This window comes from Acanthochromis polyacanthus, chromosome 8, assembly GCF_021347895.1.
Source record: "Acanthochromis polyacanthus isolate Apoly-LR-REF ecotype Palm Island chromosome 8, KAUST_Apoly_ChrSc, whole genome shotgun sequence".
Taxonomy (NCBI): Eukaryota; Metazoa; Chordata; class Actinopteri; family Pomacentridae; genus Acanthochromis; species Acanthochromis polyacanthus.
The window spans coordinates 29,829,360-29,855,068 of record NC_067120.1 but is presented as its reverse complement, the minus strand read 5'-3'; the positions used below and the strand labels follow the sequence as shown (position 1 = coordinate 29,855,068).

The window sequence follows — 25,709 nt, the reverse complement described above, 5'->3', positions numbered from 1 at the left end:
ACAAGAAGGGGCTCAGAGCTGATCCCTGATGTAGTCCCACCTCCACCTTGAACTCCTCTGTCACACCTACAGCACACCTCACCACTGTCTTACAGTCCTCATACATGTCCTGCACCACTCTAACATACTTCTCTGCCACTCCAGAATTCCTCATACAGAACCACAGTTCCTCTCTGGGCACCCTGTCATAAGCTTTCTCCAGATCTACAAAGACACAATGCAGCTCCTTCTGACCTTCTCTGTACTTCTTTATCAACATCCTCAAAGCAAATATTGCATCTGTTGTACTCTTTCTTGGCATGAAACCATACTGCTGCTCACAGATCTTCACCTCTGCCCTTAGTCTAGCTTCAACTACTTTTTCCCATAGCTTCATCGTGTGGCTCATCAGCTTTATTCCTCTGTAGTTGCCACAACTCTGCACATCTCCCTTGTTCTTAAAGATGGGCACCAGCACACTTCTCCTCCATTCCTTGGGCATCTTCTTACTATCTAAGATCCTGTTGAACAACCCAGTCAAAAACTCTACTGCTACCTCTCCGAGACACTTCCATACCTCCACAGGTATATCATCAGGACCAAGTGCCTTTCCACTCTTCATCCTCTTCAATGCCCTCCTCACTTCATCCTTACTAATCTTTGCTACTTCCTGGTCCACAACAGTCACCTCTTCTACTCTTCGTTCTCTCTCATTTTCCTCATTCATCAACTCTTCAAAGTACTCTTTCCATCTTCCCATCACACTATTGGCACCTGTCAACACACTTCCATCCTTATCCTTTATCACCCTAACCTGCTCCACGTCCTTCCCATCTCTGTCTCTCTGTCTTGCCAACCTATACAGGTCAGTCTCTCCCTCCTTACTGTCCAACCAAGAATACAAGTCATCGTAAGTGTCACACTCCTCTTGCTCAGATGCGCTGGCTCATCAGTATAACGACGAGCGGCTGTGCTGAGAACGCAGCCGGCAGAAATGACTAATCAGTGCCGTTTAAAGCAGGGCGCAAGACGCTGCTCAGTGCTGCATCATTATTCCATCCTCTCTGCGACACAGACTCTCTGTCAACCCTGCACACCACTTCAGCCTCCTTGCTACATGTCGTTTCCCCGGAACATTGTTTTGGTACTGGATTACCTACATCACATTCCCGCTCCTCGGACCCCGTCGCCCCTCAGATGATCTTGCCCGCTCCACCAGCCCTCGTCACTCAATTCCCCCACCGTCTCTGGCAGCTCGGCCCCGCCTCTTCCGTCTACCTCTCCCTGGACTCCGTAAGCCACCTTCCCTTTGAATTTAGTTTAGTTTTATGTTAGTTTATCTCGGCCTTCAGGTCCACCCTTGGTTTAGGTTAGTTTATTTTCTCCTCCCCGCTGTTTCCCTCCTGCTTTCATTATAAAGAGTTTTTTCTGTTCATATATTCTAGTTTTCATTAAATCATCATTCATTTCACCCTCCTGTCTGTGCCTGCTGCTTGGGTTCTACTCTGTTGCGTGACAGTAAGCCCCTTGTTTGGCCTTTGCCACCTCTACTTTCACCTTACGCTGCATCTCCCTGTACTCCTGTCTACTCTCTTCAGTCCTCTCAGTGTCCCACTTCTTCTTAGCTAACCTCTTTCTCTGGATCCACTCCTGCACCTCCTCATTCCACCACCAAGTCTCCTTATCTCCTTTCCTACCAGATGACACACCAAGCACTCTCCGACCTGCCTCTCAACTCTTGCCTGAAAGTCATACGACACTCTTCCTTTTTCAGCTTCCACCATTTGGTCCTCTGCTCTGCCTTTGCCCTATTCATCTTCTTCACTACCAGGGTCATCCTACACACCACCATCCTATGCTGTTTGGCTACACTCTCCTCTACCACTACTTTGCAGTCACTGATCTCCTTCAGATGACACCGTCTGCACAAGATGTAGTCTACCTGTGTGCTCCTACTTCCACTCTTATAGGTCACCCTATGTTCCTGTCTCTTCTGGAAGAAAGTATTCACTACAGCCATTTCCATCCTATTTGCAAAGTCAACCACCATCTGTCCTTCTGCGTTCCTCTCCTGGATATCAAACCTGCCTATGACCTCATCATCTCTGTTTCCTGCACCAACATGTCCATTGAAGTCTGCACCAATGACAACTCTCTCACTTCTAGGGATGCTCTGCATCACTTCATCAAGGTCCAACCAGAATTTCTTCTTCTCCTCCGGCTCACATTCTACCTGTGGAGCATACCCACTAACAACACTGAACATCACACCTTCGATTTCTAGCTTCAGGCTCATCACTCGATCTGACACTCTTTTTACCTCCAGGACATTCCTAACAAACTCCTCCTTCAAGATAACTCCTACTCCATTTCTCTTCCTATCTACACAATGATAGAACAACTTGAACCCTGCTCCTAAACTTCTAGCTTTACTACCGTTCCACCTGGTCTCCTGGACACACAGTATGTCCACCTTCCTCCTCTGCATCATGTCAACCAGCTCTCTATCTTTTCCTGTCATAGTTCCAACATTCAAAGTCCCTACTCTCAGTCCTAGACTCTTTGTGTTCCTCGTCTCTCTCTTCCTACGAACACACCTTCCTCCCCTCCTTCTTCGACCAACAGTAGTCCATTTTCCACCGGCACCCTGTAGGTCGACAGCACCAATGGCAGTCGTTGTTAACCCGGGCCTCGACCGATCTGGTATGGAAGTCATACATTTGATTCGCATGATTGATTTGGCCAAAGTTTTACGTCGAATGCCCTTCCTGACACAACCCTCTGTATTTATCCGGGCTTGGGACCGGCACAATAAGACACTGGCTTGTGTCCCCTTGCGGCTACATTACATAGAACACAGACACGTAGATACAGTGCCTTGTGAAAGTATTCGGCCCCCTTGAACTTTTCAACCTTTCGCCACATTTCAGGCTTCAAACATAAAGATAGAAAATTTTAATTTTTTGTCAAGAATCAATAACAAGTGGGACACAATCATGAAGTGGAACGAAATTTATTGGATATTTTAAACTTTTTTAACAAATAAAAACCTGAATAGTGGGGCGTGCAAATATTACTCAGCCCCCTTGCATTAATACTTTGTAGCGCCACCTTTTGCTGCAATTACAGCTGCAAGTCACTTGGGGTATGTCTCTATCAGTTTTGCACATCGAGAGACTGAAATTCTTGCCCATTCTTCCTTGCAAAACAGCTCGAGCTCAGGAGAGCGTTTGTGAACAGCAGTCTTCAGCTCTGCCCACAGATTCTCCATTGGATTCAGGTCTGGACTTTGACTTGGCCATTCTAACACCTGGATACGTTTATTTGTCAACCATTCCATTGTAGATTTGGCTTCATGTTTTGGATCATTGTCCTGTTGGAAGATAAATCTCCGTCCCAGTCTCAGGTCTTTTGCAGACTCCAACAGGTTTTCTTCCAGAATGCTCCTGTATTTGGCTCCATTCATCTTCCCATCAATTTTAACCATCTTCCCTGTCCCTGCTGAAGAAAAGCAGGCCCAAACCATGAGGCTGCCACCACCATGTTTGACAGTGGGGATGGTGTGTTCAGGGTGATGAGCTGTGTTGCTTTTACGCCAAACATATCGTTTTGCATTGGGACCAAAAAGTTCGATTTTGGTTTCATCTGACCAGAGCACCTTCTTCCACATGTTTGGTGTGTCTCCCAGGGGGCTTGTGGCAAACTTCAAACGAGACTTTTTATGGCTATCTTTGAGAAATGGCTTTCTTCTTGCCACTCTTCCATAAAGGCCAGATTTGTGCAGTGTACGACTGATTGTTGTCCTATGGACAGACTCTCCCACCTCAGCTGTAGATCTCTGCAGTTCATCCAGAGTGATCATGGGCCTCTTGGCTGCATCTCTGATCAGTCTTCTCCTTGTTCCAGGTGAAAGTTTAGAGGGACGGCCGGGTCTTGGTAGATTGGCAGTGGTCTGATACTCCTTCCATTTCAATATGATTGCTTGCACAGTGCTCCTTGAGATGTTTAAAGCTTGGGAAATCTTTTTGTATCCAAATCCGGCTTTAAACTTCTCCACAACAGTATCTTGGACCTGCCTGGTGTGTTCCTTGGTCTTCATGATGCTCTCTGCACTTTAAACAGAACCCTGAGACTATCACAGAGCAGGTGCATTTATACGGAGACTTGATTACACACAGGTGGATTCTATTTACCATCATCAGTCATTTAGGACAACATTGGATCATTCAGAGATCCTCACTGAACTTCTGGAGTGAGTTTGCTGCACTGAAAGTAAAGGGGCCGAAAAATATTGCACACCCCACTTTTCAGTTTTTTATTTGTTAAAAAGTATAAAATATCCAATAAATTTCATTCCACTTCACGATGGTGTCCCAATTGTTGTTGATTCTTTACAAAAAATTAAAATTTTATATCTTTATGTTTGAAGCCTGAAATGTGGCGAAAGGTTGAAAAGTTCAAGGGGGCCGAATACTTTCACAAGGCACTGTATATAATAGTAATAATAATAACAGATATATCATTAGGTTCCACTCCAACCGGTCCTACAAGAAACCATTGCTTACAAAAGGTTCCGAGGTATTGTATATGCAAAAACTGGCATTGGGGGAATGGATACCCTATCTCGGTTGCAGTCTGAATCAAAGTGGTATGTTGCGAATTCGCGACAATAGGTGTCAAGGTGCTACTTGATGTGCAAAAAAAAGACATAGCATCACAATTTAGAACAGGATCAGGAGCTCCTGGGGCAAGTTGTATTTCTTGAGCGGGGGCAGGTAGTACCTCCTCTACTGTGCCTTTTTCTTGATCGTGTCTATGTCAAGTGCCCACTTCAGAAACTTCCATTCCAGAATCCTGAAGTTTCCACAGAAGCAAGCACGTTCCTTAGTACACCATGACTCCAGAAGACCTCTCGTCTGTATACATATTAGACTGCTGTGCCATCTGCATCTTCAGGAGCTTCGCCTGCTGCTGCCTCCCTGTCAGAATGTTTACGATCCACAAACAGGTGGGAACTGGTTGTGCAGGATTTTAAGCACAATGACACCAAATTGCAGCTCATAAACAGGACTCTTACATGTGTTAGAGTAAGAGCATTTCCCCTCATATCGAACACAGAAAAACACATGAAGAAATGGCAGCTGGTGACAGATTATGCTGTAGCACCAAGGCAGTGATTATTCCTAAATGTACTGAGCATGGTGGGCAAACATTGCACCAAATGTCTGGAAATATGAGAACTTCCTACTGTGTTTTGGTTCTGTCAACGAAAAAATATGTACCAATCAAAGCTCATCCACAGTCCAGCAGCAACTACATCAACTACAGCTCTTTTGATGATTTGTTATAAAGGTGTGGATGACCAACAATTGCTTCTTACAGTCTGTCCTTACACTAACTTGTTTTCATGCTTTCATCTTTCTGGCCTGGTTGCACAGGATTCAGCCTTCACTTCTGTAGGCCTCTTCCTCACAAAGCTGATACAGGATGACACAGTGTCTGTAAATTCATAGAGATCTGTATCTGTATTCTCAAAAAAACACTCCAGTTGCTGCAGTTGAAGCAGGACTGAGGGTCCATCTCAGACAAGTGACCGTTCATATCAGAAGGTCGTGAGTTGTTGGTGTCTCTGTGGAGCAAATCCATTGTAGGAGATTTACTAAACGACATCTGACCAGCATCATGGACACCGACAGTTTGAACATTGAATGGAGCAGTGTCTGCTCAGTTTCCTCATTAATCTTTAGGAAAAACAAAAAGCCTGTGACTTACATAAATACACTGTTCTTACCATACATCCAGGTTTTTATGGTCAATCAAGATAACTTTAGTGTTTTGTTTTTTTTTTACTTTTTTTCTTTACTGGTTTTGAAAGCCAGTAAAGAGAGCAGAAATAACAGACTGTACATTGTGCAGATATAATGAATATTTTTATTTCTTCCACTGCTGGACCTTTCTTTGAAGTGCACTAAATAATGTTCATAGGTGAAATAATAAATGTCATTAAACACAACACAATGAGGCCATCCAGACCATGAGCTAATCACTGAGAGATGCACGGAATCTCAGAGGAAACTGGCTGGCTCACAACCAAATACACAGAGCCAGGCAGGTTCTTTGTAGAAGCAGAAAATTACACTACACAAGAAAATCTTTATTCCACAAGCAAAGGTATATACACATGTATATCACAAACATGCATCAACATCAAATCTGCAGTGCTTTTAGTGTTTTTCTATGTTCATTTAAATCAATCTGCACTGTTTCTGCTCTGTATCTGAAGGCCACTTCACTCCGAAGACCTGAGTTGGACCTCCATGCGATAAGGTCTCGGAGACAAAGTGACACCATAGACAGGAGTGAAGTCTGGTTTTCCTGCATCCTCAGGCCAGATGAACTTAAACTTCCTCAGCAGAGTCACCATGATGAGGAAGAGCTCCATGCGAGCCAGACCCTCTCCCAGACACATCCGAGGACCTGAGGAATAAAAAGCACCTCCAGGTCATCTACAACAGTTTGCTTAGACTCACTCTATCTGTGCCTCCCTCTCCAAGTGTGATACAGTTTTTAATGCTCTTATACCTGCAGAGAAAGGCATGAAGGCGTCTGGTTTAACAAACTCTCCCTGGTCGTTGAGGAAGTTTTCAGGGTTGAATTCATGAGGATGTTTCCACTGTCCCTCCTCATTGTGCAATGAGGTCAAGTTCTGGATGATCATCGTACCCTGAAGAGAAATTTGCCAGAGAAACAAAGGTCATAATGGAGACTCTTAACTTTGTTGTCTGTGTTTCCCAAACATATTTAACCATTTTCCCCATACCTTTGGAATAGAATATCCCATGAGCTCTGTGTCTTTAGTAGTGGTGTGGAAGACACTGAGTGGAACAGTGTTGGCAATCCTCTGCGACTCATGGATCACAGCCTGGATGAAGAGACGTTTACATTTTTTCTTAAGAATTATTTGACTTGGCAGAAAAGAAAATGAGTGCAGGCTCTCAGGAAATCAGCCACAAAAACATAGATCAATACAGCACCTGCACGTAAGGCATGTTGTTTCTGTCATCAAAACTAGCCCGATCCTTCCCTTCCAACACCTTGTCAATCTCCTGGTGACATCGTTCTGAGGGGGCAAGACAACATCACATGTTGTTTTCCATCCATCCATTCTCTATGCACCACTTTTATCCTCACTGGGGTCGCGGGGGGTGCTGGAGCCTATCTCAGCTGACTCGGGCGAAGGCAGGGGACACCCTGGACAGGTCGCCAGTCTGTCCATATTTTGAAATAAAACTGAAAAACTGAGATGCTTAATCATCTAAATGAGAGTCAGGGAATAATGAAGCTTTCATGTGTAGAGAAGCTACAAAACATGAGAATGCACAATATATTGAGAAAAATTAAAACGAATCAACTGCGTCATTCAGAGAGTCCTAGTATGGTGCGTGCGAACATGGGTCCAAAGCCTTGTGGCTAAATGAAAGAGAGTAGAGGCTTCTTTACGAATTCCATTCAGTTCAGTCTAAATTATAGGAACAGACAAAGACGGAATGCATGTGCAGGTCTACCTTGTATGTGTGGGTGGCTAATCAGGTAAAGAAAAGCAGCAAGCAGGGTGTTGGAGGTTGTGTCAGTCCCAGCAAAGTGAAGATCTAGAGCATACATAATGAGTTTGTCTCCTGAAAATGTAGAATCCTCTGCATCCTAAAAACAAAAACATGATCACTGGAAGATAAATGCAATATTACTGTACTGTGCTGATGCACATGCCTGACTTCATGCCTTTGTGTCAAAAAACAAACTGTTACAGCTGTCTTTTTTCAAAATGTCAGTTTTAAAATGGCTGTAATCTTGCACACATATTGTCTGAGATAGTGAGCTGACTGGTTCCACAGTTCCACACACCTTATCCAGTTCATCCAGGTAGCAGTCAAGAAAGTCTCGAGGCTCTCCAGGGACTCTGGTCTTCTTGTGCTCACTCACCAAACGATTAATAAGACCCTTACAAATCTAAAAAAAAAAATAACAAAACGAAACATCACTCAAAGTTCGTGTGTATGTACATTTGTCTTTCCACTGACAACATGCTCACAGTATGTGTGTTGGTCATTACAGTATAGGTGTGTGTGGTTTGTTACTTTCAACATTACCTTAACATTCTCAAAGGCCTTGTTGCAGGGCAGTGGCAGGCTTCGAATCATAGGAAAAGAGTCATACAGCTGTAAAGAAAGAGAAACCGTTCATTTAACTGAACCCAAATCTGCAGATTCTGCTGCAAGACACAATTTGCTCTGAACGGACAACCTTGTAGTCAGGTGTTTAATTTGAATTCGAAGAAGAAACGGACTTGAGCTGTGCTTTCTTTTCAATGTTAGTTGGTAAATTAACAATGCTAACATGCTAAACTAAGCATCCGGCTCAAAGCAGCCTGGGAGTTTATGCAGCAGAGCGAACCTGGTCCAAAACAGGCTATATTAAGAGTATCAGAATTAAGAAGCCTTTCCCTCTGATCAGATCATTTTCTGATGATTCTCTGTGAGTGATACAGATTGATCTGCAAACCTGTTGAGTTGTACATTACTAAAACCATTCACTGAGGTCATGCAGTTAAAGTATCATACTCTATGCATTATGTTACCATGGAGCCTGACATATATTCAACTGGCGATGCAGAAACTGCGAACATATATTTTTAGGTTTGGTCCTCATTTGCAGCCATGACTGATTTATGCTGGTGCTGCAGTCAATAAAACACAGATTACAAAATTGTTCTATTGGTGGATGACCCCTGGTTCATGTCCCAGCCTGGGCCTGGCATCTTTCTGTGTAGAGTTTGCATGTTCTCCTTGTGTTCTGGCTTCCTCCCACAGTCAAAAGCATGCTAAGGTTAATTGGTGAGTTTAAATTGTCTGTAGGTGTGAATGTGAGTGTGATTGGTTGTTTGTCTCTATATGTAGCCCTGTGATGGTCCTCTGCCTTCACCCTGATCAACCCTGGAGGATAAAGTGGTGTGTAAAAAATGGATGGAAGGTTTTGATTGCAGAGAATATTCAATCAACAACATTGTCACTTTGATTTTGCCGAAAGCTAAAGCAATATCCTACATTGTTTGTTAGTGTCAGACCTAAATGCACTTCATACAGTATGATGTTAAATATATGCAGTGTAACAATTCAGGTCCTCAGGTGCAAGTGTAATGTTAGAAATAACTATCTGCGGGTCAAGATGGCGACGTGAATAGACCGCAAGTCCGCTGCTCCGATATACTTTTATACTTGATGCCTACAATATATCCGCTTCTTGATAAATTCAACTCAGTTTTTAGACTTTAAGGCAGAACCAACACAGTGAACTCTTATTGGTTACGAATATGTCGAGACACAAACCTCGTAAGACCGGTCCGAACATGGCCCAAGACACCACTGATAGCAGTGTTAGCATGGATAGCTGTGCTAGCCTGGATAGCTGCCCGGGCCCCCCTGACGCTGAAGCTACCTCACACCTCTGATATCACAAAGCTGCTCAACGACATCCGCTCCGAGGTCTGTACATCACGGTCCGAGATACTATCTGAGCTTAAAACGCTTAAATCAACTCTACAAGCCCATGAAGTGAAGCTACAAGAGGTGGGTGATTCACTCACTGATGTTGATGCCCGAGTGATTACCTTGGAGAAGCTGTGCTCCGACTTGGCTAAAGACAACGTGAAGATGAAACTGAAGCTGGAAGACCTCGAAAACCGCTCCAGACGGAATAACATCAGGGTGATAGGAATCCCCGAGCGTGAAGAAGGACCTCGTCCTGCCGCGTTCGTGGAGGCACTTCTGCTTGAGGTTTTCGGGGAAGAAAGCTTCGCCAAACCCCCGGTCGTAGACAGGGCCCACCACTCGCTAGCCCCGCCGCTGAAGCAGAACCAGCCCCCGCGGCCGATGATTATCCGGCTACACCACTTCCAGACGATGGAGCTTATTTTGCGTCTGTCGAGGGAGAAGGGCCAACTACTCTTCAGAGGAGCAAGGATCCACTTTTATCCTGATTTCAGCGCCGAGTTAGCCAAGAAGAGGGCCGCATTCATCCCAGTCAAAAGCAAGCTACGAGAAGCCGGCTTGGAGTTCGCTCTGCTGCATCCAGCTCGTTTGCGGGTCGCCCACAACGGAGCAAAGCACTTCTTTGATTCACCTCAGGAGGTTATCTCTTTCATCCAGCAGATGATCCCACAACCACCGGGTGACTGAAGATATGACATTGGGACTGCCCCGCTGTTTTTCTCATTCTCTCCGAACATTGTAAGTTAGCTTCTGGTTACTAAGCTATTGGGGCTGTTAGCCATGTTGCACTCCCGAGCTAGTAAAGCTAATGTTAGCCATTGAATTCCTGCAACCATGTTATCGTATGCTCTCTCAGTTGCAACATCGAACTTTTGTTATGGACTGTATCGCAGTTTGTCACTTGCAACTAAGTGTCTGGGACACTGTCTTTTTGAAGGGTATTCTGAGTTATATTATCACTTGTTTTCTATGAGTATTATTACTTTTTTATATTTTTATAGCTAATACTCCCCTTCATCAATATATACAGTTTTATTTATTTATTTATTTATTATTTTTATTTTATTATTACTATGTTTACTATTGTTGTCGTTCACTATTATCACTTTTATTATTATTATTAACTTTTATTTATTTACTTTTATTTTATTTTATTTTATATATATATATATATATATATTTATTTATTTATTTTTATTTATTTATTTTTTTCTTAATGTAGACCTTTTTGCACTTCCGTGCACTGTGACTTATGCAATTTGGAGCAGAAGCTAGGTTATGTTTGACTAGCGATAGTTTAGTCTAGTTATAGTTAGACTGCTAAACCACTGTCTCAGGTTAAGAATAGGCATCTCATTGGGGAGATGTGGTGGGTGGGTCATAAGGGGTTTCTGATTGGGGTTCTTGTTGGGGTAAGTTCTTGCTGTACTTTTTTTTTCTTCCCCCTCTTCTCTTCTTTCATCCCTCTATTCTTTATTATCTCATTGTGCCTTCAAGCCCTACGTGTCTGTACCTCAATCTCATGCCCAAATTGGCTTCTACAAACTCTGTTATCTAGTACTACTCTCACTACCATACCTTTACTTAAATGAGCGTACCATCTTCTGGAAAAATCGTTAAAGTCATTTCATGGAATGTCAGGGGGTTAAACCATCCTCTTAAACGGAATAAAGTCCTCTCACATCTCTCATCCCTGAAGGTCGGAGTCACCCTTCTTCAAGAAACCCATCTGTGCAACTCTGATATCCCTAGGCTTCGGCGCAGCTGGGTTGGTCAGGTATATCATTCACAATTTAATGCTAAGAGTCGTGGGTGTGCCATTCTGATACATAAAAATGTCTTATTCACTGTTAAGAAGGTTGATTTAGATAGCAGAGGCCGTTTTGTCATTGTGTCAGGAGAGCTTTATGGTAAACCAGTTATTCTGGTGAACCTTTACACACCCAATTGGGACGATAACCAATTCTGTATTAAACTGTTCTCTACTATCCTGAATATAGACAGTCACACACTAATAATTGGTGGAGACTTCAATTGCACTATTGACCAAAACCTGGACAGGTCATCACCCAGAATGATATCGCCGTCCAAATCGGCAACAACTATACAATCTTTGTGTAATCAATATGGTCTCTCTGATCCTTGGAGATTTTTATTCCCATCAGCTAAAGCTTTCTCATTCTTTTCTTCAGTGCATCATTCCTTCAGCCGCATTGACTACTTTCTATTAGATAATAATCTTCTTTCTTTAGTTAAAAACTGTTCCTATGAGAGTATTGTCATATCAGATCATGCCCCGGTCACCTTTGAATTGATTATACCACACCAGCCCCCTTCATTTTCGCCCTGGAGACTAAACCCCCCTCTTACTTGCTGATGACAATTTCTCAAAATTTTTGACATCCGAAATCAAAACCTTCGTGGAGTTAAATGATTCAGCTGAAATCTCAAGGTCAACCTTATAGGAGACCCTTAAAGCATATATCCGAGGCCAGATTATTTCCTACGTATCTAACAACAGGAAACGGGAGGTTGCAAAGCTGGAAGGGTTATCCCATGCCATTCGTAATCTGGATGCACAATATTCTCAATCACCTGACCCGGATTTGTTTAAGGAGAGGCTGCGCCTCCAGGCGGAATATGATTTAATCTTAACTTCTAAGGAGGAACGATTACTATTGAAGAGCCGCCACAAGTTTTATGAATACGGTGAGAAGGCTAGCAAGCTCCTTGCTTCCCAGGCTCGCCAATTCACCTCATCTCGCTTGATACCTAAAATTAAATCTGCCTCTGGTGCTACGTTAACTAATCTTAAACACATTAATGATTGTTTCTCTGCATTTTATACAACCTTATATTCGTCGGAAAGTCAAAATAGTACATCCTTACTTAATTCTTTCTTCGATAGGATTGAACTGCCAGCTGTTAGTCAACAACTTAACTCAAAGCTTGAAAGTTCTTTATCCTTGTCTGAAATCACTGGAGCCATCACAGCCATGCAGAGCGGGAAATCCCCCGGCCCGGATGGATTTTGTGTTGAGTTCTTTAAAAAGTTTTCTGATTTATTGTCCCCACTTCTTCTTGCTATGTTTACTGAGTCTTTTGATCGCAGCCATCTCCCACCAACCTTAACCCAGGCTTCTATCTCCTTACTGGCCAAGAAGGATAAGGATCCAACTCTCTGTGAATCTTACAGGCCTATATCGCTTCTTAACGTAGATTTTAAGATTCTCGCCAAAGCTCTTACCCTCCGCTTAGAGACTGCGCTTCCCTCTGTAATCTCTGAGGATCAATCCGGCTTTATTCAGAAGCGCAACTCCTTTCATAATGTTCGAAGGCTTTTTGATGTCATCTACACGTCGACTCGGTCGAATGCCCAAGAAATGATCGTCTCTCTTGATGCTGAAAAAGCATTCGACCAGGTCGAGTGGACATATCTTTTTGCCACAATGCAGCGATTTGGTTTCTCCCCTAGCTTTGTGTCCTGGGTAAAACTGTTATACTCATCCCCGTCAGCCTCTGTCTGCTCCAACAATGTCCATTCCCCTTACTTTCGATTACAACGGGGCACACGACAGGGCTGCCCGCTTTCGCCTCTTTTATTTGTGATTGCTATAGAGCCTCTGGCTATATCTACACCAATGTCCACAATTTAGCGGTATCATGCGAGATGACAAGGAGCATAAGGTTTCGCTCTATGCCGACGATTTACTTCTATATATTTCCAACCCCACTCTGTCTGTTCCACCTATCCTTTCTATTCTGCAAAATTTCGGTAAAATCTCTGGCTACAAACTTAATCTCTCTAAGAGTGAATATTTCACCATCGGCACATCAACTGGCCCTTTGACTCCCTCAATTCCATTTAAAGAAACACCTAACGGGTTTAGATACCTGGGTGTGATGGTTACACGCTCTTTCAACACGCTTTTTAAACATAACTTCGCCCAATTACTGGACCGTTGTAAAAAAGATTTGATAAGGTGGTCTGCCTTACCTTTGTCCCTCGCAGGCAGGATTAATTTAATTAAAATGATTGTCCTCCCTCGTTTTCTTTATTTTTTAACATTCCTATCTTCATCAAAAAATCCTTCTTCAGTAACCTGGACAAATTATTCCTATCCTTTATTTGGGGTAATAAGGTCATCGTATTAGAAAAACCTTCCTACAAAGACCAAAAAAACTAGGGGGAATGGGCCTTCCAAACTTCCTTTTTTACTACTGGGCTAGCAATATTCAGAAGATACTTTTCTGGTTTAACCATTCAAAAACAGCTGAGGCCCCTGTGTGGGTGCAGGGAGAGGAATCCTGTAGCCAGTTTTCTCTTTGCTCAATTGTTTGCTCATCTCTTCCTATATCTGCTAAGGTTACCTCCTCCAATCCCATTGTTTTTCACACAATGAAGATTTGGTCCCAGTTTAGAAAGCACTTCGGATTGCAAGAGGCATTAATTTCATGCCCTATTATCTTTAATATAGCCTTTATCCCCTCTAATACGGACGCAGCTTTTCAACTGTGGCATAGAAACGGTATCAAATGCTTTAAAGACTTGTTTTCTAATAATACTTTCCTCTCTTTTGAACAACTTAGCCAAAAGTTCAACCTTCCCAGAACTCATTTTTCCCGATACCTACAGATCAGACACTTTGTACAGAAAAAATTTTGTTCATTTCCTAATCTGCCAATAATGTCACCGATTGACAAACTCCTTGACTTAAACCCCACAGCCAAGGGGCTGATATTGTTACTTTACACGATGATTAGCTCTATAAATCCTCAGATGCTTGACTACCTCAGGCAAGCTTGGGAGCAGGACTTAAACCAGCGTTTTTCAGAGACTGAATGGGATGGGATGATTAACCGAGTCCATGCCTCCTCACCCTGCGCTAGACATGGCCTTATACAGTTTAAAGTCCTACATCGTCTACATATTACTAACTCCCGGTTGGCCAGGATTTTATGTAATAGATGCAATTACTCTCCATGCACTCTTGCTCACATGTTTTGGTTTTGCCCAGCTCTGGAAATATTTTGGAAGGGAATTTTTAAATCATTCAGTGAGATTTTTGGTATAACTGTAGACCCCAATCCACTCATTGCTATATTTGGTGTGAGACCAGACGGTGTAGCTTTTAGTAATAGCATGTATGATTTTATCGCATTCACTACTTTACTTGCACGACGACTAATTCTTCTTAATTGGAAGCACCCGTCCCCACCCTCCCATAGCAGATGGATTAAGGACATACTGTTGCACATGAAATTAGAAAAGATAAAATTTACGCTGAGAGGCTCCTTGAAGAAATTTCATAAGATGTGGACTCCCTTCTTAGTCTATTATGACAGTTTAGATGTTTCGAATTGGAATGAACAGTGATATGAATTGGGCTTAGTACTCATTACTTATCCATACAGCACCGGGCTCTCTTCTTCTCTTCTGTCTTACCCCTACCCCTCCTTTTTTAATATTATTATTATTATTATTACTATTTTAATTTTGTTATTATATTTTATTTATTTACTTATCTTTTTTTTTCACCCACTCTGGGTGTATTGTCTGTTGTTTTGTCTTCTTATTTGTTTGACCTGGCTATTTGTCATCCTCTTGATTTATGAGGTCAGATCCTTTGATGCCTTACGGCTGATGACTGATTTCTTGCCAGCACTCTGGAGATCTCTGTACATCTACTCCCATTTTGATCGGTCACACCCTTTCATATTGGGGTGACTGGGACTTTTTTTTTTCTATTGGACTCTGCTCTCATATTGGCCACCAGCGCAGCATGGTCTCCATTATGCTTTCATTCTTGTGCACCTTATTGAAATTATATTGGTATATACTATGTACGTATTCACTTATGTATTCACGTATATATATATATATATATATATATATTTTATTTTTTTTATTTTTATTTTTTTTTTTGTATGTACAGCGATGCAACTGTGGGATGGGTGGGAAATGGGGTGGTGGTTATAACTGGCGGATTCAATGATGATGATTTTGATATGTTCTTTATATTTCCTTGTTAACTGCCAAAATGTTAATAAAGAGATTTATAATAAAAAAAAAGAAATAACTATCTGCGCTGATTGTTAAAATTAATATATTAACACACAATTCCCAGTTTTCTACCAGCATACATCTCTTGAATCATTAGCAAAAATAGCTCTTTTTAACTTCATATTCTATTATATTTGCCATTGATCTCCAATAAAACAGCCTGCTGACTGCAGTAGGTGGCCACTGATGCTTTTTGGCAAACAAAGAGCCACATGATATGTTGAATTCCTCGAGTCTGAGGCAGAAAGCCTGACTTAACCAAGAAAGTTGGTAACCACCATCATGATACTGTTATGTCTGACTCAAGTTTTAGGTTTTGTTGAGCCTAACATAAAGACAGCCCAACTATGTCAAACTTGCCTCAGTCGTCTCACTTAACCTGCTCATTCTGTAGAACTTAATGGTCTGGCTGCACACTATCACTCTGCTATGATTCAATCACAGTCATCATGGGCAGATAGCAGATGGAGAAAGAATGCCAACTGAGTTCATTGGCCAGTGGCAGGTTTATCCCTTCAACCAGCATCTGGTGAGTCAAACCATTACCTCAGAAACATGCTGTACTCACCATCACCCACGGTCCATTGGCGATCTTAGCATTCTCAGTGAAGCACCGAACCACCTCTTTGATAAAGTGGTCGTCATACTCATGTCGTGTACCAAACAAAACCTGGCAGATGATGTTGGAGGACATGTTGTGAAACATAACTTGAGGACTCATAGTTTTGCCTGTAGAAGAGACATAATACAAAGAAACATATGGCACAGGATATTCAAGAACATAAAAGAACATTACAGAAACAAAAGCACAACAAAACGTGAGTTTTGTCAACCAGCACACTTCATACCGATGCTCTTGTTCAGCGTTTCAATAGTGTGTTGAATCTCATCATGAATTCTCTCCTCCATTGATTTCTTCCCCAGACCAAAGTTCCTCAAAGTCATCAGAGCAAAGCGACGATGTTCCCTCCAGCGAGGACCATAATCTGCCAGAATCACACCTACAACAGGTGTAGCAGCACAAAGAGTTCAAGTATGATCTCAAAATATGACTGTCATTGCTGTCCTATTCCAAATCACGTTTACTTTCTCACCTGTGTCATTATGTGCTCTCCACAGTACTTTAATTGTGTTTTCTTTATGTACTTTAAAACTCAAGACACTGTAAAGTCAGATTAGTCATTTCATAAACTGTGCCTATAAAGTTACACATAGAAACAATAGTCAAGTGTCCTGACAACCTTGTTTACTTTAAAAAAAAAACAGAAATTGTCATTGTTTCTTTTCTTCGTCTTCAAGCTGATCAGTTTGTTCTGCACTAATACTTTTAATCTTCATTTATTTGACAAACCATAGAAGGACAAGAAAAAACTAATACAAAACTAAAGCAATCCCTCTCAGTGTCCCTGCTTATAAATCATGATTTTTGTTTGAAAACTGTTAATACTTTCATAAATGGTATATATATTATTAAAAATACCAGTTAATGTAATGTTTTTGTTGAAAGATAACAGATAGTGTTCAAGGATGACAGATTTTGTTTTTGTCTGTCTTGGGGAAATTTTTGAGTGAAGTGAAGTAGCCACTGTATTGGGCCAACAAATCCCAGTTTAAACTATGCTGCATTAAATAGAATAGAGGCCTTTGTCTAATGTATTAACGTACCTTCACACTGTGGTATTATCTTGAATGGTGTTGTGCAGAACAATGAGCTACTTTCATTAATAAACTTAAACAAAAAACTGTCGTTCAAAATCATTTTAAAAAAAAATCAAACTTGCCTCTCAGACTCTTGCTTCGTTTTAAAAAAATATAAATCCCTTTACACCTTTAAGGTTTCATTTTTTTCAGTCTTTCGTTCCTTGCATCTCTCCCTCCAGCCACCAGAGGGCCTCAGTGACCTTCTCTTCTTCTTCCCCATTCAACTTACTTATTTTCTCCTTCTCCACAATATTTTTTTTTTACCAGACTGTTTGTGCTCATGCCACATCTTTCCAGCCTTCTGTTTCTTATCTACCTCGCATTTGGTTTAAAGTGTGCTTATACCCTTGATTTCGCTTTAACTTGCACCCTGTGTTTGCTTGCCTTTTGTACTTTGAACCTGCTTAGCTGGTAAATTCAGCTTTTTGCTTTTGATTAACAGAAAAGGGGAGCGATCTGTTTTTAAAGAAATAATGGCTCAGAAAATAATGTAGGCCTGCTGAATGTGGCTTAAGCAGCAGATTTTACAGAAAGACTCCCAGAGTTCTGAGGATGAAATTGAATCCGACCAGCCTGAATACAACTTTAACCCTTACCTTTCTTTGTTTTCCCAAGTTCAAATATTTGTGGAGTTGTTAATGAGCCTCCATTACAGGGTATTGTGTTGATAATTTACATGTTTTATATGTTGTCTACAAAGATGCAATTGTACACTATTTGTACTATGTCTACTCTACCTTTATTTTCTGTGACTTCATTGTTAAACATGTCCTGAGGTCGTCCAGCAAACTCAGCACCCTTCGTCACCATAGCCTCCTTCATGGCCTTCAACCCATTGATGAGGACAGCTGGTCTGGGGCCGATGAACAAACTGTAGACATTCCCATAAGTCTTCCTCAGCTGGGGACAGAAAAACAGAACAAATCAGTGTTAGAGATACGTGTCTGTAGGTTGGACCTGGTGATGGATCACTTTCTACACAGCACCAGTCTGAACTACGCTGTCATGTCACAACACACCCTTCTCACTCATTTTGTTCTTCAATTTCAAATCTATAAGTCTACCAAATGAAATGTGTATACAACAAAAGACGCCAACAGTTTACATTAATGAGACTGATAATGACAAATGAATGTAATACAAACTTTTTTAAGATGTTAACAGGAGTTGAAGTGTCTTGCTTCCAGCTGTTTAGGACTATTTCCTTTGGGTTTATTATATACAGTGCCTTGTGAAAGTATTCGGCCCCCTTGAACTTTTCAACCTTTCGCCACATTTCAGGCTTCAAACATAAAGATATAAAATTTTAATTTTTTGTGAAGAATCAACAACAATTGGGACACCATCGTGAAGTGGAATGAAATTTATTGGATATTTTATACTTTTTTAACAAATAAAAAACTGAAAAGTGGGGTGTGCAATATTATTCGGCCCCTTTACTTTCATTGCATCAAACTCACTCCAGAAGTTCAGTGAGGATCTCTGAATGATCCAATGTTGTTCTAAATGACTGATGATGATAAATAGAATCCACCTGTGTGTAATCAAGTCTCCGTATAAATGCACCTGCTCTGTGATAGTCTCAGGGTTCTGTTTAAAGTGCAGAGAGCATCATGAAGACCAAGGAACACACCAGGCAGGTCCAAGATACTGTTGTGGAGAAGTTTAAAGCCGGATTTGGATACAAAATGATTTCCCAAGCTTTAAACATCTCAAAGAGCACTGTGCAAGCAATCATATTGAAATGGAAGGAGTATCAGACCACTGCCAATCTACCAAGACCCGGCCGTCCCTCTAAACTTTCACCTGGAACAAGGAGAAGACTGATCAGAGATGCAGCCAAGAGGCCCATGATCACTCTGGATGAACTGCAGAGATCTACAGCTGAGGTGGGAGAGTCTGTCCATAGGACAACAATCAGTCGTACACTGCACAAATCTGGCCTTTATGGAAGAGTGGCAAGAAGAAAGCCATTTCTCAAAGATATCCATAAAAAGTCTCGTTTGAAGTTTGCCACAAGCCACCTGGGAGACACACCAAACATGTGGAAGAAGGTGCTCTGGTCAGATGAAACCAAAATCCAACTTTTTGGCCACAATGCAAAACGATATGTTTGGTGTAAAAGCAACACAGCTCATCACCCTGAACACACCATCCCCACTGTCAAACATGGTGGTGGCAGCCTCATGGTTTGGGCCTGCTTTTCTTCAGCAGGGACAGGGAAGATGGTTAAAATTGATGGGAAGATGAATGGAGTCAAATACAGGACCATTCTGGAAGAAAACCTGTTGGAGTCTGCAAAAGACCTGAGACTGGGATGGAGATTTATCTTCCAACAGGACAATGATCCAAAACATAAAGCCAAATCTACAATGGAATGGTTGACAAATAAACGTATCCAGGTGTTAGAATGGCCAAGTCAAAGTCCAGACCTGAATCCAATGGAGAATCTGTGGGCAGAGCTGAAGACTGCTGTTCACAAACGCTCTCCATCCAACCTCACTGAGCTCGAGCTGTTTTGCAAGGAAGAATGGGCAAGAATTTCAGTCTCTCGATGTGTAAAACTGATAGAGACATACCCCAAGCCACTTGCAGCTGTAATTGCAGCAAAAGGTGGCGCTACAAAGTATTAATGCAAGGGGGCCGAATAATATTGCATGCCCCACTTTTCAGGTTTTTATTTGTTAAAAAAGTTTAAAATATCCAATAAATTTCGTTCCATTTCACGATTGTGTCCCACTTGTTGTTGATTCTTGACAAAAAATTAAAATTTTAAATATTTATGTTTGAAGCCTGAAATGTGGCGAAAGGTTGAAAAGTTCAAGGGGGCCCAATACTTTCACAAGGCACTGTATCTGCAGCATCAGATAGCAGTAGCATCCAGGAACATTTTTCAAGAGAGCTGCACGCATTTGCAGCACCAGTAACTTGATGAAATGGATGGAAATTAGCCTTGTGCTAAATTCGGCTTGTTTACTCCAATCTTGTGAAAGCTATTATGAGATTCTATGTTCATTATTATGCAGTGTCCCAAAGAATGAAAGAAAGAAATTCTCTGAATTCTAAATTATCCCAGAGAGAGCAAAGAGAGCAGATCAGTCCTAGCTAGAATCAACAGCAAGTTACACTGTTTTGGCTTAAATGTCCTCACATTAGGTTAGCTGTCACACACAGAATGACAGTTTGTTGCTTCCAGCTGTTTAGGACCATTTCCTATATGTATTAAATGCCATATGACTGTATCCAGAGAGAGAGAGAGAGAGAGAGAGAGTTGTGTGCACTTTGATCAGCTGCTATTTGTTTAGACTTACTCTTGTCCAATCTCGTAATAATGTCAGATATGTGTGTACCACAGATCTTTACAGTACTGTGTATGGGTATTTCTGAATGAAGCCATGAAGAACATAAGCAGAAGAGTGCTGTATGTCAAAATGACAGAATGCTTTCAATTCAAGGGATTGATGAAGCCATCACTTTTCTAAATCCCTTGACTGAAAAGGCTTTTGGTGCGGTTCAGAGAATATTGTCCTGCCGGGAAACACAGCAAAGACAGACACAGCAGAGAAGCGTCAACTGGTGAGAGATTTAAAAATTATTTTGAAAGAGTAACACACAATAATGATATATTAAGAAAATGAAGAGAAAATGTTACAACAGGTAATACCAGCAAGCTGGCAATAGGAGAAAGTGGTCATCCTGTAATTACACTTATTTAGTCTTTAGTTACATCACGCTGTCAGATCTCAGATTAATGCAGGAGTTTACATCATCCTCAAACACATTGTTTCTCTACACAGGAGTTGCTGTGGCTGTTTGAAGTGAATTTTCAATGCATTGAGCACACATAGCAAACAACTTTTAACCACATTTAAATGATAATCACCTGGCAAACACAAACTTATCAACAGAAGAAATAAGAAAACACCCAATGTTTATGACCGATAGTAATGTCTAGATGCATGCCAAGTGTGCAGTCAACTCTGACCTGACAATATGTTACACAATCACAGATAAAGAGTACAAACTGGAGGCTTCGTCTCAAAGTGTACTGACAAAAAGCACTGAAACTGCCACTTTCAAGAACAGCACAACAGTGGCTGCAAGTATTTTTCATTTAGACATATAATTAAAGAGCTTCTATCAATGATTCTAACAATTTAAGACACTGAAAGAGCAGCTTCACTCACTGAAAACATTTTTCTTACCCTCTCAAAGTCCTTCAAGGGGTTCTCTAGATTCAGCTGCAAAAGGTTCCCCACTATGGGTAGGATCGTGGGTCCAGGTGGAAAGTTTTTGGGCCTTCGGGATCTGAGTTGAAGGACGATGAAGAAAATGCAGAGCCACAGCAGCACAACTGAAAGGAACATGGTGAACAGGTTGGACTGCACTGAGGAGGCTAGCTGGTTAGACCCAATATAAAAGGGCAGCTCAGCTCGTAGCCCTGCCTCTCCTGGTGTACTTTGTTTCTTTGTACTAAAGGTAAGTGATCAACATTTGCTCACACACACACTGTGAGGGACAAGCTCTGACAGGATCTGATTCACTGAGCTGGCAGAACAATTTAAGTTTAATGCAGACAAAGCAATATCTTACGGAACAAATTGTAAGTGCTTGAACTTTTGATTCATCAACATTGTTGGTGTGCTCACTCAGTAACACTGGCAGCCACAAAACACTGACTTCTGTGAGTTGCCACTGCATAATAGCTGAAGTGACTACTAATAGAGAGTTCACATTTGTGTGATTATTCCTGGTAAAGTGCTCAGTTATTATATTACCTGAATAATATCAAACCTCAATCATTATTTCTCTGTTTTGTTTGATTTTTAAAAGTAACAGTGGACTTGTCAGTTTCTTCCTTGTGAATAAATACTGAGAGTCACTACCTGTTGCTAACATTTGCTTTCCAACCTATTATCTTGTATCTAACACACTTATAATACCAAATAAGTTTTGGGAAATTCTAGGAATAAGAAGATACACTATTGTTCAAAAGTTTGGTGTGGTGAAGAAAATACCAGACCTTTTGCTACAGATACTGTCATGTGTCACTCTATTTCAAACAGTTATCCACAATTCTTTTATCTTTTATTTTGTGCCACTGTTCGTCAGATCTTACCTTTTCTTGTCACACCTTGCGATTTGCAATTGCTTACCAGACTCTTTGATTCAATTACCGTTTTGTTCTGTTGTCTTACCCTCGGTCACTGATTAGCAACCATATGCAAATTAGCCATTATTCACCTTGGTAGTTACATACAGACCCCTCCCTACCCTTTGAGCACCCCGTTCTTTGTTTCACCCTGCTCAACGCGACACACATGCCGCTACCTGGACTCCTCCTCTCTCACTGGATTACATTGTCGGTCTCCCTGCTCCCTTTTTTTTTTTTATTGTGCATATATACATTATGGGCTGCTCAGTGGCGTAGTGGTTAGCACTTTCGCCTTGCAGCAAGAAGATCCCTGGTTCGACTCCCGGGGTGGGCCTGGGATCTTTCTGCATGGAGTTTGCATGTTCTCCCTGTGCATGCGTGGGTTTTCTCCGGGTACTCCGACTTCCTCCCACAGTCCAAAAATATGCTGAGGTTAATTGAGTACTCTAAATTGTCCGTAGGTGTGAATGCGAGTGTGAGTGTTTGTCTGTGTATGTAGCCCTGTGACAGACTGGCGACCTGTCCAGGGTGTCCCCTGCCTTCGCCCGAGTCAGCTGGGATAGGCTCCAGCACCCCCCGCGACCCTAATGAGGATAAAGCGGTGTATAGAGGATGGATGGATAAATACATTATTTACAGTGGGGTGTATTTACACATACATAGACTTCATTTTGTTTTAACGTTACCAATAAGGAAAAAAGAAAAATAACAATAAACTCAAAGGGGAAAAAAACTAATAAAAATAAATAAATCAATAGATAAATATGACATTAGTAGACAAACCGGAGAATACAAACAGATTTACATAATTTCTTCAAAAATATTACATAAGTCAGTGGATCTTTTGTTTGTTATATGTAAGATCCACCAGGCATCATCAACAATGAAACAGAACCAGGACAGAGTTTTGTTTATTTCTCCACCTATGCTCTGGAGTCCTAGCTCCTCTGCAGCCACAGGATGGAGATGGGCTCTCCTTTTGATCAGCGAAGCAAGAGTGATACCAAGATACCATGCCAGATGTGGGACATGCATGGCATGGATGTGGGAAGAACCAAGTCAGCAGGAAGCGATGCCGAGAGCTGACTTTAAAGGATTCCCCCAATACAGACCTCCAGGATGTGTATTGAACCTGTCTTAGCAAGAGACTGGCTCAAATACCCCAAGCACCATCAAGCCTCAAAGGAAACAAATTGAGGGCAATAAAATTCTGACTGATTCCTGAACCACAGAAGAGAGGAAGCTCAGAAACCTGGAGGATCACTTCAAAGACATTCCATGCACAGACAAAGGAACTCTGAACTCACACCAAAACTAACAAAGACAATCATCTCCCAATTCTGGACAAAACTCCTTTTATGTACATCCATTTGACCAAACAAGTGAACTTTTCAATGACTTCATGATTAATCTACCTCTTGATTTACTTTAATATTTTATTCCTCCTGATTAGTATCAATGTCATAATTTTAACCTGTCTGCCGATCACATATGAACATGTTTGGTACCATTTTAATCAGCTATCTATCAGTAACGCTCCTAGATAAACTATGTTCACCACATTTCAATATTTTGGAAAGTTACAGAAATTACCTGAAAATGTAACTCTGTGGGTCATCTGGAGATCAGCCTTCCCTGACAGGGGATGTACCAGACCCCTGCTGAGTTAATGATATGCAAAGGCACCCTTTAAAAGACCACATCTGAAACCACCATTTTGAGTTCTCTTGATAGCAACACTCTAAGATCTTTTGATTCATTTTGAGTTCTCCTGAGTTCTCCTGAATTTTGAAGTCGACTTGCTATTCAATACTCTGAGGCTCCACTCTGTCCACCGTTGTTCCGACCCGCTTCCACAGGCCGACCGGACCGCACGCATCATCGTCACCTTCATCATCATCATCATCATGGGCACGCAAGTACCTTTCAATCACTGAATACTTGGTGCATTCCTCTAAATTCTTAGATTCCCTAAATCCATTCATTTGGCAAATTTTCACATTGGCATTTCCTAAAAGTTACGGCTGCTTTCAGGTGTGGTCTTCTAATTCCTTCCTCCCAGAGCGCCATATTATAACGCAATATTCTCCCAATATTGCGTCGTAATATTGTACTCTATTCCTTTCCTTCCCCGTCATTAACATTCTGCTTAGTGTTTGTTTTGTGTTAGTGCTTTGTGCTTGTTGTGTTTGCTGTGCTCTTAGCTGATAGACATCATTTAATCATAGTTAGTTGTTGTTGTCTTGTTGTTGTTGTTGTTAGTAAATAAATGTTTAGTAACTAAATCCAGTTGACTCAATGGTTTATTGTTCACATCTTGGTCCCTAACTTGTATTTGATTTCAGCTACCGAAATTCTACTCACATTCATTATTGAGCTAAAATAATTCCCTTGATTACTTTGAGGTTTTTCTTGTCTGCAGCAAGAGATGTTTCAGATGCTGCATTATTATTTTTAGGCTAACTCAAATATTTCGCTGGCCGAAAACTAGTTAGACTACTTAATAATTCTGCACAAAGTAATCTTAACCCCAGTTACAGAAACATTATTATAATCTTATGGTTATAATTGGTGGAGAAAACCCTTACAAACATATATCAAAACATATATCCAGAAATCCTACATATACATTTCAATGAGTCAAAGTAATTTGTTATGTCAGTCAAAAATGCAGTAAATATTGGTTTTGAGTTTGAAAAGTTTGCTTTATGAATGTGATATTTTCCATATAATATAAACACATTTACTATTTTAGCAATCTTTCTATTTTTGTGGTGAAAATAAGTTAAGATGTGTTTAAAGGTAATATTTATTGGTGTTGAGAATTTAAGTGATAGATAAGATTCAATATTTCGCCATAATTTAGCTGTATTAGCACAATTAAAAAAGAGGTGGATGATATTTTCTGTGGCTAATGAACAAAAACAACAGTTTGAGTCAATGTCAGTGAACTTTGATATCATTTCATTTGTTGGGTAATATCTATGTATAATTTTAAAATGAATTTCTCTAATTTTGTTGTTTATGCAGTAATTGAATGGCATCATCCATGTTTTCGGTCTCCCTGCTCCCCGGACTCTGTTCCTCATTGGGATTACCTGTCAGCTTCTTCATTCCTCATCTCACCTCCACACCTGGCTCCCTCAACTCAGCCCCTCTTCCAGTCTTCTGATTTCCCCGCTCTGTCGTGAGTTCTTCCCTGATTAGCCACTCCATGGCTGAGCATTTCCACTTTGAAACGACAGTTTACTAATGACAGCATCAG

At 41.2% G+C, this 25,709-nt stretch overlaps 1 protein-coding gene and 1 long non-coding RNA gene across 4 annotated transcripts in view; one reads left to right on the top strand and one right to left on the bottom strand.

Moving 5' to 3' along the window:
* The window catches only part of LOC110946415 (cytochrome P450 2F2-like), a 61,100-nt gene that overhangs the window by 19,115 nt on the left and 16,276 nt on the right, over nucleotides 1–25,709 (bottom strand). The window contains exons 1-11 of one of the 3 annotated variants that reach the window (XM_051951686.1): nucleotides 21,495–21,688; nucleotides 18,027–18,189; nucleotides 16,437–16,589; nucleotides 16,157–16,317; nucleotides 8,127–8,195; nucleotides 7,882–7,986; nucleotides 7,545–7,680; nucleotides 7,014–7,099; nucleotides 6,800–6,901; nucleotides 6,562–6,703; nucleotides 5,897–6,456 (exon numbers count right to left, since the gene is read on the bottom strand). The exons of 1 other annotated variant lie outside the window; for it this stretch is intronic. In XM_051951686.1, the coding sequence (XP_051807646.1) occupies nucleotides 6,269–6,456; nucleotides 6,562–6,703; nucleotides 6,800–6,901; nucleotides 7,014–7,099; nucleotides 7,545–7,680; nucleotides 7,882–7,986; nucleotides 8,127–8,195; nucleotides 16,157–16,317; nucleotides 16,437–16,589; nucleotides 18,027–18,189; nucleotides 21,495–21,656 (1,467 nt within the window). In that variant the 5' untranslated portion in view covers nucleotides 21,657–21,688 and the 3' untranslated portion in view covers nucleotides 5,897–6,268. Of the gene's footprint in view, nucleotides 1–5,896; nucleotides 6,457–6,561; nucleotides 6,704–6,799; nucleotides 6,902–7,013; nucleotides 7,100–7,544; nucleotides 7,681–7,881; nucleotides 7,987–8,126; nucleotides 8,196–16,156; nucleotides 16,318–16,436; nucleotides 16,590–18,026; nucleotides 18,190–21,494; nucleotides 21,689–25,709 lie in introns of those variants that run through there. One more of the 3 variants, XM_051951684.1, reaches the window with a different exon arrangement.
* LOC127535019 (uncharacterized) overlaps nucleotides 1–25,709 on the top strand; it is a 54,053-nt gene that overhangs the window by 18,943 nt on the left and 9,401 nt on the right. The window lies entirely within an intron of this gene.